The following is a 24,027-nucleotide window of genomic DNA, read 5'->3' on the forward strand; positions in this document are numbered from 1 at the left end:
GTTTGCCCACAACCTATATATTAATACCGATTGGCCCTTTAGTTATCTAAGTCAGTTAAGGATATTATTCAATCAAAAAGTAAGATAGGAATAAGTAAAAAAAACTCATTTTCAAGAATAATGTTATAAAAATAGAATACATCAAAATCGCCTTTTTATATGTATCAATTGTATCAATTCTGAATAAAATAAATATCCCATGAAAAATTTGAATTAGACTTGTTATAATTTACAAGAAATGCTGTTAAGAAGTTAATGTAAGTCAATACACTGAAGAAAAATATTTATCTCTAATCTTAGAAAAGGCATAAAAGATTTTGTATAGTCCCATTGCTATCAAGAGAATTGTATAAATTCAAGATCCCTTCCCATGTCCATTTTCTTTAATTCTACTAAAGCTATCCACAACCACTTCTTCTTTCCATCATAAATTAACCACACAAAACAAAGCATTTTCTTTAACATCAACATGAGATTTTCATCCATTATTTCTACCGTCACCTCGTTTTTAACCCTATCTATGACTGCACCTGTCCCTGAACCTGCTGCTGTTGCTGAAGCTGACGCTAAGTATTGCAAACCAATCTGCGTTGAAGCAGAAACCAGTGTTCCTTTATAAAAGCAAAATATAGTAAGAGTTTTTTTTGTCCATCGGCCTTAGTTCATAATATTTTAAACTCGTCCCTTTTTTAAGACTGCCAAACACTTTTCTATGATTCTGAGACCATTTACCTCAACGGGTATATATATCAGTAACTTAATATAACACTCTTAAGCAAAGTAATTATATTGTAGGTTCCAAATCGGGAAATTTCGCAAAACACGTCAAAACGCGAAAGTAATAATCAAACATTTTCATGTATTTGCAAAATTGGAAATAAGTAAACAAAGCGAAATATCCGACGCGTTGCATTTCGCGTAACATTTAAATTATATTTCAACATATATAAATAATTATCAATATTTCCTTTTTTCACACACCTATTGCTTATAAATTTTCAAAAACTTTGTTGTCAGATCGATCATTAGGTTTTTGTTTTATTTCAGCAGACACTTCTGATTAGATATAACTTCTAAATGGCGACAATACTAAGAAAACGATCCTCTTCATTGGAAATAATTCCTCCACTGACGCCAAAAAAAATGAAAGGCTACAGCTTGGATTTATTAACACCATCCTCAACTAAACCATTATATCTTAATAAAATGAACATTAATTTCCAGCTCAATTCTGCTGATAATAACAATTCTAATAATAATAATAATAGTGATAATAATGATAATAACAATGATAATGATAATGATAATGATAATGATAATGATAATGATAATGATAATGATAATGATAATGATAATGATAATGATGACGTTAAAAATATAGTTCATCCCAAAATTATACACAATTTGCAAGATGAAAATTCGCCTTTTTATAACAACATAAGTGACTTGATATCATACTCTGAGCTAAAATCACCAAATAAAAGAATAACAAGAAACCAATCAAAATCTATAAACATTAAGAGTCCTTTATCAGACTCTACTAATACAATTTCAAATACCGGTACGCTTGTAACAAACAAATACATGCTTCCTCCAACTCCAATAACTGAATCTTCAAAAAGGATTTATCTGAAGCAAAAAAATTCAACTCCAAGAAAGCTAGCTTTTAAAAAACAAAACAAGCAAAGCGAACAAAAGAAAAAGAAAAAGAAAAATTTGAAAGAAAATATTAATAATGATAGAACAATAAAAAATGAAAATGAATCAACACGGTTGACTTCTGCCAAGGAGGAATCCAATCAACAATCAATATTATTTCAAAAATCAATTTATACAAAAGTTAAGCTGGTCTTCCAGAAAAATAGATATAACAAATTCGATCAGCCCGTAATTGGAAGAGAATCTCAATTTAATCAATTAAGTTCATTTTTAATTAACAATATATTGTCTTTAACCTCAAATTTCTTATATGCATACGGCCCACCAGGAACTGGTAAAACATATCAAGTCTCTAATTTCATAAATTATATGATTTATTTCAATGGTCTCACAAAAGATTGTGATAAAATTTGTTTGTATAAAAATACCAAAAAAAATTCTCAAATACCCAACATTAAAAAGATTTCTATAATCAGTTTAAACTGCATGGTTTTAAGTAACTTGACCTCTAATCCCAATAATTTTTTCAATGAAATTTTGAAACAGTTACAGATATCTTTTAGCAATAGCTCAACATATCCCAATTGTATTAAAAACTTGAAATTTGCTTCACCAAAAGATTTATTCTTAAACTTACTCTCTAATAGAAAATTTTCTGATCATAATATATTAGTTTTAGATGAGATGGATTTTTTATTAACTTCAAACAAAAATAGCTCATCTAACGGTGCCAATTCAAACAACAAGTTGCAACAATCCTTATTCGAACTCTTTTCTATTGCGTCAAACATATATCCTACTAGTTCAAGATTGATTATAATTGGAATTGCAAATACATTGGATTTGAAAGAAAAATTAATACCAAATAGATTAAAATTAAACGGATTGAAGTTGGAATTATTACAATTCTTGCCTTATTCTTCTGAACAAATATCTAAGATAATCAAAAACAAGTTGTCGGAAATATCAAAGGAAACAGAACTGTTATTTCACCCTGCTGCAATCATGTTATTATCTAAAAAATGCTCGCAAATAGGTGACTTAAGAAGTGTTTTTGACATTTGTTACAAATCAATTGACATTGTTGAAAATTCAACTAAAGACAGCTATTTGAGAAACGAAAATGATCTAACCAAATTTTATCAATTAGATATTAAAAATTGCCCTAAAATTAATATTTCTCATGTTGCCAGGGTATTCTCTAATTTGAAAAATGGCTCTATAAGCAAATTGAAAAATCTAAACTTCCAGTCAAAGATAGTGATTTCTTGTCTATTAAATTATGACAATAAAGTAAATGAAATCGTCAATCACCTTAATGATAGATCGGCTCTTATTGTTAAAGATGAGAAAGATCAACTTGATATATTGAAACTTAAACATAATCAGCAATTACTACCTTCATTGCTTGCCGATTCTAATACCTCCGCAAATAAAAAATCTTCCAGAGATAATTTAGAATTCAATAAAAACAAATACCTTTTACCAATTAGCCAATTTTACCGTTACTACAAAAAATTATTAAGAAACGATAAAATTATTTCTTCTCTTTCAAAGTCTGAGTTTGTGGAGATAATATCTAATTTAGATTCTTTAAGTTTAATTAACTTATCAAACAATAGTGAAAATGTGACAAAGTATTGCTCAAGATATGTCAGCTCTGCAGCTAATACAAAAGAACTAGCGAAAATAAGCAATGAAATTCCCTTCTTAAAAAAAATCTTATATAATAGTGATGACTTAGAAACTTTGACATGATATCTTTTTTTTTTTGTTTTACATTTTTTTGCATACCAACAATATCTGTGTATTAATTCCTATCTTTGCATTTTTCTTTAAAATACCAATAAATAGACAATTGAAATAATATTCGCTAACTAAAATTTTGGATTAGTTGATTTTTTAAACTTATTGTTTCTGATTGTAGTTATTGATCGCAATGATATTTTCTCCTGTCTTCTCTTAGAGTTTTTATCTGCAATCTTAAAGAATGTTGGTGCAACTTCAATTAACCATTTTGGCTCTATAGTGGTGATACAATGCATATACTCTCGAGAAGTAAATAATAGTGTATGATATACCACATATTCTACACCACTTTTACCATACAAAGAAGACCCTGGATGCATATAGACTGGTGTCTTTTCAATTAATGTTTTATAAACACCTCGTTCTTGAGAGTCTCTTTTAGCAGAGTTTTTAAAAAATCCAGAACATAATGTTTTTCTTATTCTATCCAACATGGATCCACAACTTACTAGTTGATGCTTGTATCGTTGCATAATTTTCAATAATTGATTTCTAATATCTCTTGCTTTTTTTAAACTCCTATCCTGTATAAAATTATCGTCGCACCATTTTTTAGAGCAATTATTCAAAATCCAAGAATTATAAATATTAAGCAAAGTAATATGATCTCCATATCTGTTGTTAAACTTTGCTTTCTTTTTTTCAACTAGGTCTCGTTTGTCCCTAGAACTATAGAAGATCTTTTGAACAGAAAGCATGGCAACAATAGTTAGCATTTCTTCAGAACAACCCATTTCAACGGAATAAATTAGGGATTTAGCTAGAGATGGATCCATAGGAAAATCAGCCATTTTTCTTCCCAATTTTGTCAACAAGCCCTCATCATCTAATGCTGAAAGATTGTATAGTTCCTCTAAAGCAGTTGTTAGTATGTTAACAGGTGGAGGATCCATAAACTCAAAATTCATCAAATCATTGATTCCCATAGCCTTTAACATCAAAATTGTGTGAGATAGATTTTGTCTTTGAATCTCTGGAATTGAATTAGGAATCATTTCGTTTTTAAATGCATTTTCTGTATATAACCGATAACATTTACCTGGTTGGGTTCTACCTGCTCTACCTGCCCTTTGTTCTGCTTGAGCTTGAGAAATTGGTGATACAATCAAAGAATCCATACCTAGTTTGGGATCATAAGCATTTATTTTCACAAACCCTGGATCAACTACATAAACAATACCATCCACAGTAATCGAGGTTTCGGCAATATTTGTAGCTATGACGCATTTTCGTGATCCTTCAGGAGTCTTTTCAAAAATTTTACTTTGCATTTCACTCGGCAAAGCAGAGTAAACTGGCAAAATTATTAACTCTGGTATTGATTTTCCCAACTTTTTAACCTTTTGAAATAGTATTTCACAACACGTCTCAATCTCTTCTTGACCAGTAAGAAAAACAAGAATATCACCATCTGGTTCTCTCAAATGGATATGCATGATTGTATCTAATGTAGCTGCAAAATAATCAAATTCTGGCTGTTTAGCAAATACTCTGTCAACAGGAAAAGTTCTTCCAGGAATTTTTAATATTTGACATTTATCAAAGTATAAACTAAACTTTTCTGCATCTAAAGTTGCTGATGTTATTATAAGTTTTAAATCTGGTCTTCTTTTAGCAGCTTTTTTCAACAAAGCAAAAAGCACATCAGTTGCAATTGTTCTTTCATGAGCTTCATCCAACATAATAAGAGAGTATTTAGACATGTTTGGATCTAAAAGAGCCTCTCTTTGCAACATACCATCTGTCATATATTTGATAATGGTACCTGGAGAAGTTTTATCATCAAAACGAACTGTGTAACCAACATCATCCCCAACATATGAGTGCCTTTCTTCAGCTACTCTTTTAGCAACTGATATTGCAGCAACTCTTCTGGGTTGAGTAATACCAATTATTCCATTTTTGGAGAATCCCTCCTCAGCCAAGTATTGAGGGATTTGTGTTGTTTTACCCGAGCCAGTTTCACCAACAATAACAATACATTGATGATATCTTATTGAATTAACTAATTGATTCCTCATTAGGAAAATAGGTAATGACTCTCTTTGTTCTTCAATCGATTTGTCTGTTTTTTTACCATATGATATATTTTGCTTTTGGTTGGCTTCTTTCCATTCAGAGATTGCATTGTTATTATTCTCATCATCAAAGTCATAATTATTACTTTTGCTAAAATTATCGATATTGAAAGTATCTTTATTTATGTTTTTAAATAAAGGATGCTTTTTAATTTCAATTTTATTTGATTCTTTTATTTTTTGATTCATAGTTTTCATTTTTAATAGTTTTTTTTCTTTAAATTCTGAGAATAGTTTTGAACCGTTTAGAGCAAATCGATTGAGACTTCCTTCAGGTTTTTTAATAATTTTCAAAGAGTTTAAATCATTTAAAGCAATATTATTTTGTTTTTGATATTTTTCATGTAAGAATGGGGGATCATCATTTTTTAATTCAATTTGAACATCCAATTCCTGTTCAATGTATTTAGAATTAGCATTAGGAGTAGAATTGTTTGTCAGAAAATGATTTGAATCTTCGCTTTCAATATCATTTTCATTGATGTTATACGTTTCAATTGACTCATCAATTTCATCATATAAACCCGCTGCTTTTAGTTGCTGAATTTCGAATCTTTCTTGAGAACTCAATCTCTTTTTATCATTATCAGATTTTATTGCTATTTTCTCAGTAGATCTTCCTCTATGAGAAATATAATCAGAGCCATAGTTATCAAATATGATTTCTTGACCATTTTCTTGATTAATATTTTTCATTGATAAATTAATTCTACTTCTTTCAGATAATTTGATCAACTTGACATAAATTATATCATTTAGGTTCAAAATTTCATCTGGATGGTTTATTCTATGAGTTGAAATTTCTGATACATGTAATAGTCCAACAGGAAAGTTTTTAATCTGTAATATTTTTATAAAACATCCATAGTTTTTTATATTTATAACTTGGCCTGAATAAATTTTATTTAGAACCGGATAATTTTCTAAACTCTGGTTGGGTTTATTATTGTTATTGGAATATCTAGGTGAAGTGTCAATTTTTTGTCTTTTTGAGAATTTATCGAAGTAAATATTATTTCCTGTGTTTTCATTATTCACTCTCTTGTGATCATTTTCAATTGGGTTTTTTTTTGTCTTTTCAGGGTTTTCAATATTACTCAGGACTGATCTATATTTGTTTCCAGTGATTGCATTCTTTGTCTCATTCGGTATATCCTTAGTTTTAGTGTCATCAATCTTTTTTTGGAATTTTGGATGTAATTTGTGAACTATAGCGTCTATCTTACTAGTTAGTTCTTCATCAAACTCAGCATCATTTTCAGCTAGTTTCTTTTTGAATTCACCTAAGTCATTCGAATTTAAATTGAGGTCTATGATGAATTGAGACAAAATTTTTACATTTTCGTCCTTGGAATCTAATTTCAAGTTTTCAGATAGTAGCTGCGAGACTTTTCGTGTTGTAAGGACTATTTTGATCTCATCCATTTATGTTATCTCTTGCAACTTCGATCCTATCCCACTCATTATGCTGAGATTTCTGGTGCTACAATTTGAGTTGAGAGAAAAAAAATACATAAATGTGATCGCGTGATTTTTTAGAAACCGCTTGTGTGGGAGCATCTTTTTTTATGACTGTCCGGATATAAAAGGTACATGGTAAAAAGCCCAGACTACTTCCTGCTTAAGCCTGCAGAAATCTAAGCGGTGATGAATTTCGGCCAAAAAGGTGGTTGGTTACGGTCCAGCCATGTGCTTGTAATCGGGAAAATGGCTCTTACACCAATAGGATACGCAACGGTTAGGTTCACTGTTTAAGTTGTAACTCAGTCTAAGTTTTCTTTTCGGGGAAATTTCACTGAAACTTCTCCAAAGTTCCTTCTTTGCATTTTTTCTAGAATAAAAAACAGTATTGGAAACTTCATTAACTTTTTTCTACTTGCAAATTAACAATAAAACAGCTATTGTTTATAGAAAAATGTTAAAACAAAAACAGTACACTTTCCTAATCTGGAAATTAAAGTTTGTTTCTCATAAATACATAAACATATAATAACTGTTTAATTCGGCACCGTTATTCAAAAGTGAACTCAAATTTAAATCGCGCCATCTATTTTCGATATATTGTAATGGTAGTTTTCTTCTAATATACATCATTTCAATCTTTTTCTTTGATGTGCACAAATTGTAAAATTTCTTGTTATAAAAGGATGAAAACTCAAAATTTTGAATATTTGGTATTTATCTTGCGAGTATGCTTATATATGCATAGGCACGTGTTTATATGTGGGCTTTTCAATAAGATTTTCAAAATTTGCTTTAATTTTGATAAAACATGCTTTCATTTCAAAATCTGGTAGGCGGTTTTAGAAAAAAACTTCCATATATCAGTTTAAATTTCTGTATAATTAACCTAAATGAATGATTATTTTGGATATTATTTTTTGGTTCTGTTATTAATTTCTTATTGAAAAAAATTGTTAGAAATAGTTTTTCTTTAAAAATAAGAGCTGTATAATGATATTAGTTTTCATTGAGATTTATAATTGAATTATTTTAGCTAAACCATTTGTGTAAAGAGTAAATTTTGTTTTTTCAGTAATTTTTTTTGGAAGAATATGAATTAAGGAGTTAAACTTTTCTAAATACAAATTTTTTGGGTATTAAGTTATTTAATTAGCATAAAAAATCGACCCATTTTAAAACAATTGATTTTCAATATCTAGCAAAGAATATCACAAATGAATTATTTTATTTAAATATATAAAAAAGGCGAATGCTCTACATTAGAAAATAGATATATATGTATATATTTTTTTTTTATTTTTTCTTCTAGTTTTTAATTTTTTCTCAATCTTTCAATGAAAACCAACAATACTTTAAGGAATACAATAACGAATGAAAAATACTAATTTACATAACAGAAAATTGAAATAATAAGCGTAACAAAAATATAAACTTCATAAACAATCAGCAAACGAATGACTAAATTGATACCAAATAACAACAAAATGAATATAAGAACAAGCAACAGAATCAAAGGCAAAGGCAAAGACAAATACAACACAATACAGCACAAGACAAAAAGAGACAACACAAGACAAATTAGAAAATATGAAGTTATAATATGATAAAAAGTTAAATATCAACACAAAAAAAAAGCATTATGTCATCATAATATAATGATAGTGATAATGATAATTTTAATAGCAATAAGAGCTGTCAAATGATTAATTTAAATAATTAACCCTGTAATTAAAATTAAAATAGCTTGATAATAATTTAATTATTTTTTTTGATTGTGTTCTTTTGATAGTGAAATAAAAAAACCAAAAACAATGGACAAAAACAATAGACAGAAACAATAAACAAAGGAACATTGATATTAAACCAAACTAATCCATTTTAAGTAATTTATTTCAAGTAATTCATTAGCGTGTGATAATTATTCCAATGATTAGTTATTAATGCTTTAACTCGGTTACCATCAGAATACAAGTTAAACATATTAGAATTAGAAAAAGTTTGAAAAAGATAATAAAATTGTTCATCAGATATAATTATGCTATTTCCATTTGGATCTTGAATGTAATATATATTTCTAGAAGAAGGTAACATTATGATAAGGTGGAATGAATGAATTAAGATAAAGCCGACAAAACTGACAAAACTGACAGGATATAATAAAATTAAAGATAAAATGAGACAATATGATAAAATTTGATAAGATATTATATTATATGAGATGATATAATACAATATGATGCGATGTAATGTGATATAATAAAATTATAAGATTATTTTATGATGTAAATCAGATTATATATTGTTAGTGATAATATTTGACAAGATAAGAGTTAATAGAATCAATTACTATTTTAGATAAAGATCTGAAGTCTAGATTTTATGAGATACTTTATTTGATATATATATATACAGATAAATAAATAGATAGGTAGATAGATAGATAAATTGATATATTTATATAACTAATTAATACAGATTAATAAGAGTTCTGCGTTGAAGATCATTAATGAAAACAAAACAAGAAATATTGGAAAAGGCAAATAATTATTGTAATTGTGAATGAAATAATGTTAAAGAATTAGATTAGATTAATTTGAAACAATGGTTAAAATTTAATAAAATTTAATAAAATTCGATAAAATTCAATAAAATTCAATAGAAATTAACAAAACTAGATTAATCATCAAATATTGTTAATTTGTTTCTCATATTATTTTTTCTTATGTAACTACTTGAATACCTTTAGAACTTATTGGTGAACCAGTGAATTAGTAAAGTAATAAATTAGTATGATAGTAAAGTAGTGTTATTATAAACTTTAAGAAAAGCTGTGTACAAGTGATGCAAATGTAGGAGTTCAGGACATCATCATTAATTGAAAAATTTAATAAATTAATTAATTAAATAATCATTTTTTTTATCCATTTTAAGAGAAAAATTGAAGCTAAACGCAGCATTTGAAATAATAATATCGTTCTAAATAGTTATTATCATGAATATTAATTGTTAAGCATCGATTTTAAAAACAACATGCTAAAAATATATGTTTGCATAAATTATTATAAAACATTATAAAATAATTTGCATGTATAAACAAAATACAAAATGAAATATGAATTAACCTGAAATTATAAGTGAAATAGTTAAAAATTATAAAAATAACTAGCTCGTAAAAAGTAGGTTAAAGTTCAAGACATTGAAAACAAGAAAGCAAAACAAATAAAAGCTAAAAGAAAAAAGCCAAAAAACAAGAAATAGAAACAAGACACAGGAGAAACACAGAAATTGAAATAATCAGTTTGCAAAATTGGAATTGATAAGAGAGAAATAAATCCAAAAAATGGAACAATATCTAAAATTTGGAATTGTTGTAACGAATAAAATTTCTCGAGATCTTGAATCAAAGAGAAAAGAGACTACATTCTTTAGAGTCCATACACCCAAGTATACTAACATTTAATAGGTCTATTTAGAAAAAATGTAACAATAGAGAAGATTATTAGGTTTGTTTGTTGATTAATCTCAGTAATTAAGATAAAATTAGGTTCAAGAGAAGATTTCTTTTGGAGCCATCAACATTTATCTTGTTCTTGGTGGTGGGTAAAAAAGAGCAAAATAGTAAAATGAATAAAAACGAGTAAAAAAAAGCAGATCCACCAATCAGCGATCAGAACTGTGTATGATAGAGCAGCAGAGGTACATCACAAGATTGATGGAAGTTCTCAAAGCAGGATTTTTCAGCACAAAAATTGCGGAGCGCGTACTTTAGTCACGTTTGAGCCCATAGAAGTGGGAAAGCATAGCCGCGTGTTGTTATGTATGGAACATCAGGCAGCGCCCAGCTGAGGAACCCTGTGAAATGCGGACAAGCATCTCAGATGGATTTCTAATATTAGCCGCCAAAGCATCGGTGGCAACAGTTGCTTAAAAGAGCAATTTTGGTTGGAAAGGGAACTGCTGCTGGTGTGCCGACCAATCAGAGCCGTGCTAGTTGCTTTGTGCCAGGTGTGTAGGTTAAAAAGCAGAGGAGGTATTGAAAACTGCGGTTTCAATTCAAGCTTGATGAATTGGTCCTTTATTCCATGTAGCAGAGAGATCTAGTGACATCACTTGGAGCTTTAACTATTTGCTGTTTAACGAAACGCTTTGAAATTAAGTTGGAGGGAGTAGAAAAGAGTGTAAGAAAGCAAGAGAAGCAACAAAAAAAATAGATGGGAAATTAAAATCTAGGTGTTGGAACATTGAGTTTCCATTTGCCACTGCAAAGGATAAGGTATAAGACATATAAATAAACAAAAATAAAATTTACTTTAGAACAAAATAAAAAAAGCAAACAGTGATTATTTTTTGATATTTTCTGCGTTTCTATTAGTCAATTTTGATGTGTCAAATAATATTTATTATCTACAGCGTACACCTTCACTTTTCAATTTTTGTTTTACTACGGTATCTGATTTTGTAAATGTTTAGTTTCCACAATTGTTGCGATTAAAATTTTGAAGATGCCTATGCTTCCACTTGTTTGAAGGTTTATTTATAAAAATAAACTCATTAATGCTCGATTTGAAAACAGTATTCTAGATTTTGATAGATTTTGTTTTAGATGGTAAATTTTGGACTAAATTATTTCTAGTAATTTATAGCCATGATATTTTTCTTTGTCTTGAATCTTTGGGGACTTTTGATATTTTTGATGCTTTAGATTCTTTTCCATTTTTTCCAGATGTTGCACTTTTAAGACATTTTTTGATTTAATATTTAATTTATTTTTCTTTTTGTATTTTTTTCAATTTAACACAAACAAAACAAAAAAACAAACTCAATTGTTTGATAATCATCACTACCCCGGAATATTTTATAATTATAATAATTTGATTGCTAATGGTGATATTAAAAATACTTGAAATTCAATGAATTGATTAATAAAGTAATTAGTTAATTAATAATTAAAGTAATTAGTTAATTAATAATTAAACTAATCATTAAATTAATCATTAGTTTAACCAATTCAAATATAATATCTTGAAATAAAAATAGAAATCCAAATAACTTGTCCTATTAGTCTTATTTATAAATAAATAGATGGAAAGAATATATTAATTATTAAAACAAAACAAAGTGTTAACCAACAGAGAACACAGTTGGTTTGTTTTTTTCTATTTTGTATTTCTTCAAATTGAAAATCTCAACATCTTCGGTATACCTCCAATATCCAATGCTTTTCTTTATGTCCTTCGATTTGATTCACCTGCAGATCAAAGTTTTTGGCGTACTGTGCTTGAATATAAATAAGGTATCAAACAAATTTAAAGTTCCTAGCGGTTTTATTAGGGGAAAAAAGTAATTACGTAAAACCGCCAACCAAGTAACTTTACCCAGCTTCTGTAAATGATAGGCTAGATTGTTTTGTAACCTGGGTATTGTGATAGAAGTCCTGTCACTGCTCTTGCTACTTTTAGAAGGTGAAACCAGATGGTATTAGTCTTTATCTTGGAACCCACTTCAGTGTTCCAGCATCATTTGCCGGCATGTCGTAATTCAGCAATTCCACCAGCTTTCCCAGAGCCTGAAACTAGACAGGCATTGTTCTATCGAGAAGGCACCTCACAGCCAGGAGAAAGCCCCATTTGCCTGGATAGGCCAACCACATGACAGCATTGGTGGAGGCGGCAACCCAAGCTAGATCTGCTGCATTGCCAGGCTCACTGATGCTGCGTCGGGAACAAAGATCCCGGCTTCACGTGCAAAACGCTGCCTGTGCCACTGCAACGGGGAAATACTCTGCACATTGAACCTTTCTAATGCGCAACAGACGCACATCATAATATCCGCAAACATGGAACTCTGACTGTCATTGGATGTACACACACGCACAATATGCAAAATCATGGCCTATCCCACCGACCTGGAATTTCATCCTACTAGGCTCTAGCTAAGGAGTTTCACTGGAGGATCATGGTCGAGTTGTGTTGTAGCTGTTATAATAAACTTATTCATCTCTGTTTGATCGCCTCTGGCTTCATAATGAAATAGTCATCCCTAAAATCCCTTTCTAATAATTGCTCTAGTATTAAATCTCATCTCTTCCACTTCGCTTCCACTTGGTGATTTAATACTACGCGGGCCGATATACTGTTAATTTTTCGTGTTTACTTCATTTAACTTTTCCTAATCATTTCATTTCAATATTCTTCCTTGATATTCTCTATCAATATCCATGAAATATCCATAAATTATTTATGAAATATTTATGAAATATTTCTTTTTTTTTCAGTTAATGTAAATTTCAATTGGTAATGAATAATATTATTAATCCTATTAATAATATAGACAGCTTGGATAATAATTATAATAACTCACTTCATTATACAAATTTCAATGACATCAGCCTTGATATAGTCTCGGATTCAGATTTTGATTATGACAATGATATTGAAAATACTCTATTAACCAACTCAAATGATCTAATTAATAACTCAGATTACAAAACATTTGTCAAATTTTTATTAAACCACTACATTAACAATTCAAAAACTTTTGAAATCCGTTTCTCAAAAACTGATGAGCATCTTAAAAAAAAAAATAAATTTTATATTAACTATAAAAATTTATTATTAAATGCTCAAAAGAATGCTTGGATTATATTCAATAATCAGGAGAATCAGAATTCAAATTCTCAATACCTAAATGATCAAATTGATCTATATTTCAAAAATCAAACTCGCAATCAAACTCACAATCAAAACCAAAATTCAATAAAAAACCCTTCTCAACCTGAAAGTCAAAATGATTTGGCAAAATTAGAAACTCAATTGAATTTCAAAAAAATCATTACAAATAATACCAATACAGAAAATGAAATCATGGATCAATCTACAATTGATAACTCTAAAGTTGATCAAGATTTCGAATTCTTATCAATTCAAAATAATTTAAATGCTTCAAATAATTCAAACAGTTCTAACCAAAACTCAATCACCAAAAGATTAAGACAAAGAAAACCAATCCAAATACTACCTTATTCATTGGAATCCAAACAATATACTACCCAAATTGAAGGTGACAAAGAGAAAGCAAGATTATTTGAAATTGCTGTTAACGATTTTGATCCTTCCAATATAGAAAAATTAAGAATAGATCTACAAAAAAATGAACAATTGATTGCTGAAAAAAAGAAAAGCTTAATACAAAAAAGAAAAATCGATTTTCTCTTTAAAAGACAAAAAAAATTGAAAAAAAATTTCAATCTATATCTTCAAGATTCTGACCAAGATTCAAATCCATCTGACAAAGATTTAAATCAAAAATTCAATCAAACCTCAAATAATCTTAAAGACATATCACAAGAATTGAAATCTAAAGAAAATAGATCAAAATCAAAATCAAAAAGATTGAAAACTTTTTATAAACAATTGGACCAAATCAATTATGATGAAAACTTAAAGTTTGCAAACAAAAGATTGAAATTACCAAACATATTTTCAGATTCTGACTCAAATTCTGACTCAAATTCGGATTTAGAATCATTTATTTCTTCTCAAATCTCAAATTCTAACATAAACTCAGATCCAGATTCTAATTTAAATCCAGAGTCTTATATAACCCCCCAAAATAATTCATATTTTGATGTTATTCAAAATAATGAAAATGCTATCCTATCTTCCAACAATTTTACCAATAATCCAAATTACTTAGTTTACACTGATTCCGATATTTATAGTCACTCCGACAGCTATAACTTTTCTGATGATAACGATGTTTTTGATATTAAAAATACAAACAAAATCGAAAATGACACTAATAATGATCATAGTGATTATTCTGATAAAGATAATAACGAGCTTCCCACTCCAGAAGATCTCAAATTGTTTTATTTAAATGACGATTTGTTTTCAAATGTACCAAATAACACACGCAAAATAGATTATGCCAGTAAAAATTTCCAAAATAGAAAAACCTCAAATTTGGATTTACAATTATATCCAAGCTCAGATGATGGTCATGATTATACTTATAATAATTCTCGTGGTGATCTCACCAAAAGTAATAAGCTGCCAGTCAGCAACCATAAAATTATGGATGATCAGAAAGATGAGGTATCTGTTTCATCTCACATAATTACAAATTATTTACTATCTTCTCGTAAAAGAAAAATTTCTTCTAAAAAATTAAGATCTAAGATCAATGCTGCAAAACATGTTTTACCCAAATCATATTGGAGGTTGCATCAATTTAATAACATACCCAAATCTTCTGCTTCAAAAGCGAAACAAAAAGTTTTAGAAAGACCGAAAAGAAAAGGATTGGCAGAAAAAAAATTTTCAAAATTGAATATCAATATTAATTCAGCCGGAAATTTACAAAAGGAATTTACATATGATACTCAATCACTTTCCGACACAACTGCTTTCAACGATTCAATTATTGAAATTAATAATAATTCAGTTAGGATTGATCATGTTTGCAATGAAAAAATAAACAATTTCTATGAAATCAATAAGAATCAACATTTAAATAATAAAACTGATACAAACCAAACATCACCTTTAGACAAATTTTCTGATTTTAGCTCTAAATTTTCCATCAACCAATTTACAAATGATAATTTTCAATTTGATGATTTTGATGATGATATCAGTATTATTAGCGTTAATAAAATCAAAAATAAGACTGTTGAGAATGAAAAAAATTTGACCAGTTTACACAAACCAAAACCACCAATAACTAGTAGCAGAAAGAGACACATGCATAACGCGATATCAAAAAATATAATCCCCCAAAAAAGAACAACACTTACATCACTCTTCAACCAATCACCAGTTTGCAAAAAAAGTTTTGAAATTAAGCGTTTCCAATCAACTTTGAATAGGAAAAAGACGAAAAACCAAAACCAAAATCAAACCCTCTATAACAATAAAACCATCCATAATGTACTGGAGAGCATTTATGATCATTTTGTTGAACCCCGGTTTTACCCTAGACAAATTGAAGCTCCAAGTGGAAAGTTCACTGCTGTACGGCTGAAGAAAGCAGTACAGTTCAATAATATTGATGATGATGATGATGACGATAACATTAAGGAAATATTTTCAACACTATCATTATTTCAGAGTTTCAGCAATGCTATAATTGAGGATGATAGTATCTCTATTGATTTCATAAAAGAAATGGTATTTTTTGAAAAAATAAAAATTAAAAATACAAGTTTCTTAAATCAAAGTTTAGTTAAAAATATTATGGATATTAAAAACTTTCAACAGTTTGATGACAATAATGGTTTTGATTTTATAAGCTCTTCTGATGAAGCTTTCAATAAAATCTTATTTTTATATCGATCTGTTGGTAGCCCTTTTGAAAATGATTCAAATTCTTTTCAGGAAATATATAATAACTTCCAGAAAATCTTGAAATTTGTTTTGAAGTTAAAAGTTGATTACTTATTTGATTCAAATTTCATTCAATTACAAAGGAAAACTCACAAATTTTTAAAATCCTTAGAAAGTTTTATAATATATTTTAAAATAGTTATAAAAAATTATTCTTCATATCAGAGAAAGATTTGCAAATATTTTATAATTTATGCATTTTCAAACTTGTTCTTGGTTCTTTGGGCATTGTACCAAATATATTACGTCGTTACAACCTATAATAATAATGAAAATACGTTAGCATCTAATACAATGAAAGTTCAATTCATGGAATTATTTAATAAACTTACAAGATCACTCTCAGAATGGTTCTTTAAGTTTTCTTTTGAAAATTGCAATCCCTCCAGTTTATTCATGCTTTTATCTAATGAAAGTAACTTTTCCACTCCAATATATGACTGCTTTTATTTATCCAAATGGACTTTGCAAAATTTATTTACTTATAAATTCATTGATGAGCTTGAAAATTTAGAGTTTTATAAGCTTTTTAATTTTTTCTTAAAGGATATTGTTAAATTGGAAAATATAACCAAATTGTTCCAATTTTTGTATCTTTTTATTTTTATCAACACAGGTGATCAGCAAAAAACCACATTAGATGATTTTTGGCAACTTACAACCGACATATCGACATATTTAATCAATTATTATCGTGAAAGCAATAGTGAAGATAGATTTATTTTTCACAATTATAAATTGTTATTTTCGCATACTGTTAATTTAATAGTTGATTTTAAAATCATCCCCAACAAAAAAATTGTTCGTTCACTTTTTAATATTTTAAAGTCAATTGAGTTTAAGTCTGGTGATGATGAAAAGTTGAATTTGAAAATAGTTGAATATCAGGATAATCACTTTTTTAGTTCAAAATTACGGCCTAACTACAGTTTCATTACAATATTTATTAAAACATTATTAAGATTTCATGCCCACAATGAATTCAAAATAACTAGGAACTTAGTTCAATTTCTTGAGCCTTCAGTCAATATTATAAAAGATAATGATATCAATAAAGATAATTTTGGAAAGATAATAGTAAAAAAGTTAGTGCAAAATAATATAAATAGAATCAACATATATCTTATTCTTTCTTTTATATCAAATATCGATTATTCAAAGCAAATAATTTATTTAACAGAAAGGCTATCTTCAAATGAGAATGATTTACAGTTACTATATAAGTGTTTATTTTCATTGGTTAATTTTGTTGAAATTAGACTTTTTACACAGCCAAAACAAAAGATAAAAGTAGATATTTTTCATTTGGTTCTTTCAAGGATGATCAGAAGTATTGGAGAAGTGCGAAAGGAAACATTATTATTACAGCAATTTTCTGATATTTTAATAGAATTTCTTTACAAGCTTTCTGGATTTTTGCAGTTAATGACAGACGACCAAAATATGCTTGGAATATTTTTTAATGTGATACCTTTGTTTTTTCGCCTTCCTTTATTTGAATTCTCTTGCTTTTCATCTTTTATTTCTCAGTTTTCAAAGACTCTTCGTTTTGTTATATCCAGGGCTAGAAAACTTTATAAAGATATGAATTATTTCAGTTTGAATTATTTAGAAGAAAATAATAGTATTTTCTATTATGCAAAAAAATTTGAAAAAGAAATATTTAATCCTATTCGTCATTTGTTGCAAAAATATTTTAGAAATGCATTAAATTCTCAAAATTTTTTTTTAAACAATAGATTTGTTTCTGATATTGAAACAATGATAGATAATTTTGCGGAAATTTGCAGATTATTAGTTGATTTGAATTTAAATAACTGGGATTCTCTAATAAATATTACTTGGCCCGAATTATTTTTAAACTCTTCTATGATTTCAGGCTCAAATTTGTTCTACACTCTTTCAGATATTAGAAATTATTTTGAGATATTTTGGCTTTTTAATATATTTAGAGATAATTTTTGGTATGATTCAAAAATGGAGTATTATATTTTATTATGTATTTTTTGCAATATCGTTAGCCTGAAATCAGTGATTTGTTTTAATTTTTTTAAAATGATCAAGAAAAATGACAATGCATACAAATTAACTAAATTATCATTGAAAAAAGAGTTATTTTGGCAAGAGATGGACTATGAAAGTTTTAAAATCAGAAGATTGGATATAGTGATCAATTTGTTGACAAACATTATTTCTAGTCAATATCAAGATGGAGAAAAGGTAATTAAAGAATTTATGAGAAGTCTTCGGATTGAATATTCTAGACGAAAAGAAGAAGAAATAAATTTTGAATGGTTTCAAAATTTTGTAAAAGAAATACTAAAATTTTTGAATTCCTGCTCTTTAATTTTTAAACCTACTAATAATAATATATTATATACGTATTTTAAAACTTTGGACTATCACTATTTAATGGAAGAACTCAATTTAAGTTTTAAGAATGAAGAGTTTGAAAATAGTTTAAGATATAAAATTTATTCAGTTGAAATTGAAAACTCCACAGTTACTATTCAAAATATATTTATTGACCAACTTTTAAGGAAAGAACTGAACTTATTTAATGAAGAGGTGTTAAAAATTTTGACGGATTCTTCAACAAAAGAGTTATTTATTGATTTTATAGTTAAGAAAGAGGGCTCAAATACTAATAATGGAAAAATGACAGGTTTTAAAAATTCACAGATTTACAAATTTGGATTACTTTTCTCTAGTTATATTCAGATATGTCTAACGAATTCTGAGACAAGTTCAATCAATAAAATTTGCTGGATATTGCTTTCGAAGCTAAGCGAGTTGATAATCGTGTTATTTGATAATTTCTTTGTATTTGATCAATATGACATTATCATACTAGTGAAACTCATTTTAGAATTTGATGTATTATATGCTAACGAGTGGAGGAAAAATTCAACAATTTTTGTTTCAGATGAAACAATTTTCTTATATTTTAGAGTTAGAACAATTAAAAACATGTTTATGATTATTACAAATATCAACAGTTTTTTATATTTGCAAGGAACAAAAGAATTTATTGAAATGTTGAAAAAAAACACCAATTACTTAATTCGGCTTGAAAATTTTAAAAACAACAGCAATAAAATCAATTATAGCAATAGATCTAGCAATACTGGAGAGCATTTATGTTATAAAAATTTGATATTCTTATTAAAGAAAAACTTGGATTTTGATATTCAGATTTTTTATAAGCAAAACATTGATCTAAGCAAAGAAGAACTTCAAGAGGATTTAAAATTGTGGCAGAATTTCATGTTTCAGTCCTTAGGAATCTGGGACACAAACGAAATAAATAATTTCAAACAACTTGATTTTGGAATAATTTTTTAGTATTAATAAGAATTTTTATATGTGATATCTTTACAAAATATATTCAAAGAATATTTTATCAGGCACATTTTTGTTTATTTTTTCATCTTTTTCATTCATTCATTTTTTAAATTTTATTTTAGAGCTGTACTATAACTTTAAGGATTGTTTTATATGATTCTTTTTTTTCAATCGTATGTGTATTTTAATTAGCTACATTTTATTTAATTCTTCATATTTTATTTCCTTTTATATCTTTTATTTAATTCTATTTAGCTTATCACTTTCTCACCTGTGATGTGTTTTATTTAAGGGTTTTTTGATTTGTGAAAGCTATTTTCTTTGTGCACATTGATCTGTGATAAAATATTCATTGCCAATAGCTTTTCAATATATCTGGCAGCTCGTAATTGAGCTTGAAATAGATAAAAAGTAAAAAGATGGTCAAGAATCAGATATTGATTGTGAGCAAGTGCTTAGAGATGTTGGATGAAGATATTATTTGAGCATAGATTGAACTACAATACGCATGCAGCTGCATGTTGTTCTGGAAATGGTTACCAATGGAATCGGGATCCATAGCAAACCGCTCACCAAACGATTGGGGGAAATTAGATATCATATCAAATAATTAGCACAGCCGTTGAAATCGAGAATTTCATTCTAAGTGAGTATATCTTATTTTTTCATCCTTTCCTATTAAAATTTAAAACTTAGTGATAACCCACCATGTTGAGTTAAAGTTTTAGTTCTCTGAAGCTACAAAATTGAGTTTGAGTGAAAATTTAAGTTTGTATATCAAACACAGTATTGTACATCAAACAGCCAAGCCTGCTATAACGGCCGAATATCATCCGAACATCACTCGAGGATCATCCGAACAAACGGATTATTAAATCACATGATAAACGCAGTGAAGGGTAACCACTTCAAGATTCTATAGACTGGGTTCAAACCGCTTTGAACTCATTACAACCGTTACTTTTAATTATGTAGCTTTTGTTGAACAGGTATAAGAAAAATATCAATTTTTATCTGATTAAAAGAGATTTTAATGCGATTACGATATTTCAATGTCAGAATAATTATCATTGGAATTCAAGAAAAATAGATGTGTATTTAAACGAGTGTTAAAAAAACAACAGAATGTCCTTTTATATTTTAAAAAACTTTGTCCTTTAGCTATTATAGATCGATTAAAATATCGCAAAAAATCCTTAAATTAATACAAAACCCATAAAAATCATACCTAAACTATTCTTGATCACAATAAAATAATGATAAACAATGCAAAATAATTTCATAACATCTTTCTGAAAACAAAATGAGAAAAGTGTAAGGGGCTTGTGGATTTTATTTAAACAAAATACCTTTTAGGATAGTGTGGATAGTGTACACAGAGCTGCATTAATACACATTAATATACATGTGATATCTTTGAGCAAAAACCAAATTTTTACTCCAATTACTCTATAACCAAAGCACTGTTTGATTTATAACCACAAGCCTCAATTTGCGATTTTCAACTTGTTCAAATAAACGAGTGCATTAAAAAGCTTAATCATATTGAGTGATATATTTGATGATTCAAAAAATGTTGTGCTGATTGAGTAGAAACTTAAGATTATCTATTTTAATAATCTCATAACATAATGTTGATAAAAAGAAAATTTTAGATTTTGAATAGATAATAGTAATCTAGCTTTTTTGAGGAGTTTGTGGTCCACTCAATGAACTTGTTATAAGACTGAATTTTTTATGAAAATCTTGATTATCATTTTAATTGCCATTGTTTGAATTTTTTGGCTTTAGAGCATCACCATTGTTATCATTGTTATTCTTTTTATCATTGAGATTTTCATTGTTATTCTTTTTATCATTGAGATTTTCATTGTTATTTTCATTATCATTATCGTTATCATTATCTTTATTATTGTTATTTTCATTATCATTATTATCGTTATTTTCATTATGGTTATTGCTATTTTCATTTTCATTTTCGTTATCACCAATAGTATTGACATTATCAAGATCGATATCATTCACTCTTTCTATATTGTTCTTAATATTATTACCTTTATCGTTATAGCTATAATTTTTGTTTTCATTGCTATCATTATTATCATTGTCATTATTGTTATCATTATCATTGTTATCATTATCATTATTATCAGCTTTATCATTATCAGCTTTATTAGAAATAATGTCTTCATTTAATTTCTTATCACTTTTAATATTTAGTTGAGCCTGAATCTGGCTATAAAGTTGGTCGTTATTTTGATTTTTAAGTTCAGGAGAGATATTAGAAATTTGGAAATTTGAAGAACTTGAGTTTGAAATATGATAGTGAGAAGGCATAAAACTCTGTTGGTTAAATTGAAATTGGCTTTGATTTTGAATCTGATTAAGGATATAGGTTGATTGAGGAGAAATTTGAAAATAGTTCATTTGGTGGTCAATATTTGAATCATTAGTACCAGTCATAATAACATCACCATTACCATCGATATTATTGACATTATTATTGACATTATTACCAATAGTAATATTATTGTTGTTATTATTGTTATTATTGTTGGTATTGTGATCCTCATTGTGGTCTTCGCTACTGTCTGTGCTTGTGATATCAATAATTGGATTTGGAACAGAATCTAAAGGGGTTTCTTTATTTTTGTCATGAATGGATTTGATGATTGGTTCCAGTATAGCTGAAGCTTCGGATAAAACTTTTAAATTATTATTTGAGTCATTAAAAGATTGGTTATTAAGAGGCGAGTTGTTATTATCTTTATTTGAATTAAGTTGATTGATATTATTTATACTGTTATTTGTGTTAATATTATTATTTTTATTAATGTTGTTGGTAGTGCTAGTATTTTTGTTATCATTTAAGATTGATTTAGAACGCAGGTACGATTTATATCTTAATCTTATTTTCGAGCCGGTCAATTCTTTTAATTTTAGAGGCAATTCAGGGGTTGGTTTTAAACCAGGGAAATTTTTGGAAGAGTAAACAATAATTGGATCGCTTTTAATTTCACATCTATAAAAGATGTTTAAGTTTGAATTCAAATTATTTGGGTCGTAATTAGAGAGCAAACTTGTTATTGGAACTTCGAACAATTTAAAGATTAATTTGTATCTTCCTTCGTATCTAATGGCTAAATTGTTAAAGACAAAAAAAGCCTTGACATTTTCTGGAGAAACGTTTTTATCACCTTTGAAAGATACAATTTGTTTTGTATTGTTTTTGTTAAGATTATTATTTTTAATTTTATTATTATCATCATTACTATTTTGGTTTTCATTTTCGTTTCCATTTTCATTTTCATTTTCATTTTTATTATTATTATTATTATTATTATTGTTATTTTCTGTATCGTTTTTTTTATTATTTTCATGAATAGTTTCATTATTTTTGTTGTTATTATTAGTCTTATTTATAGGGGTTTTCAAATTCAAAGTGGTAAAATTACTCTTATTAGGGGTTTGAAAATCAATTTTATTCAAGACTTGGTTTACTTTTGAATTTATTATATTACAAGAAACTGAAGTTGTGCCAAAGAGTATTTTTTCTTTATCATTTTCAATCATGTTCATTCTTCTTTTTTTATATCTTTTTAGTTTCAATTCATTGTAATCTTCTTTATTGTCATTTTCATTTTTAAGGTGATTGATGTCATTATCTTTATTGAGAGCATTTATAAGATTATGATCGTTTAAATTGTTTAAGCTGTTTAAACTGGTTAAATTTGCTAAACTGTTCAAGTTGTTTAAATTGTTCAAATGGCTCAAGTTATTCAAGTTACTTAAATTATTCAAGTTGCTTAGGTTGGTTAAATTGTTGATATCGTTTTGGTTGAGTTGATTGGGCTGGTTTTCGGTGTTATTATGGTTATGAGTATGAGTATGATAGTTATTTATCGATAAGTACTCTGGAATACCAATATATTCGTAGGAAACAGTACAAATCAAAAAGTTGTAGGTATGGTCGATTATGTCTTTGTCATGATCATTGAGTAAAGAAACTTTTAGAATCGGGCAAGGATCAACAGAACGAATAGTGTTTATTGAAGCCCTGGCTTGCTTTGGTTGTTGAATTATGGAGAGAACGTATCTGGGAGTTGAGGAGTAGATGTACTCCTTGGGTATTGGAGTCATTGAGTACTTCTTTGGCTGGAATTTAGGAGGCATGTTGAGAGAGAACAATGGCGTTTTAACCTATTGTATTGTATTTCGTTTTCGTTTTCGTTTTCTTTTCGTGAATTGGAAGCAGAGAAACAGGTGTATCGCAGAGCAGTGGAGTG

The 24,027-nt window shown here is 27.8% G+C and overlaps 3 protein-coding genes across 3 annotated transcripts; 2 read left to right on the plus strand and 1 right to left on the minus strand.

Moving 5' to 3' along the window:
* Positions 1-1,077: 1,077 nt before the first annotated feature.
* On the plus strand, positions 1,078-3,417 carry ASCRUDRAFT_8410 (P-loop containing nucleoside triphosphate hydrolase protein; the record flags this gene model as incomplete). Its single annotated transcript, XM_020194860.1, has 1 exon — positions 1,078-3,417. One exon carries the CDS (start codon positions 1,078-1,080, stop codon positions 3,415-3,417), a length of 2,340 nt encoding a protein of 779 aa, XP_020047126.1.
* A 15,034-nt stretch (positions 3,418-18,451) lies between these two features.
* ASCRUDRAFT_81184 (uncharacterized protein) lies at positions 18,452-19,741 on the plus strand (the record flags this gene model as incomplete). The annotated part of the gene is made up of 1 exon (XM_020194582.1): positions 18,452-19,741. The coding sequence occupies one exon, from the start codon at positions 18,452-18,454 to the stop codon at positions 19,739-19,741; it is 1,290 nt and encodes a 429-aa protein (XP_020047127.1).
* A 1,758-nt stretch (positions 19,742-21,499) lies between these two features.
* Positions 21,500-23,914, minus strand: ASCRUDRAFT_70688 (uncharacterized protein; the record flags this gene model as incomplete). Its single annotated transcript, XM_020191826.1, has 1 exon — positions 21,500-23,914. The coding sequence occupies one exon, from the start codon at positions 23,912-23,914 to the stop codon at positions 21,500-21,502; it is 2,415 nt and encodes an 804-aa protein (XP_020047128.1).
* Positions 23,915-24,027: the final 113 nt, after the last annotated feature.

This window comes from Ascoidea rubescens, assembly GCF_001661345.1.
Source record: "Ascoidea rubescens DSM 1968 unplaced genomic scaffold ASCRUscaffold_7, whole genome shotgun sequence".
Taxonomy (NCBI): Eukaryota; Fungi; Ascomycota; class Saccharomycetes; order Ascoideales; family Ascoideaceae; genus Ascoidea; species Ascoidea rubescens.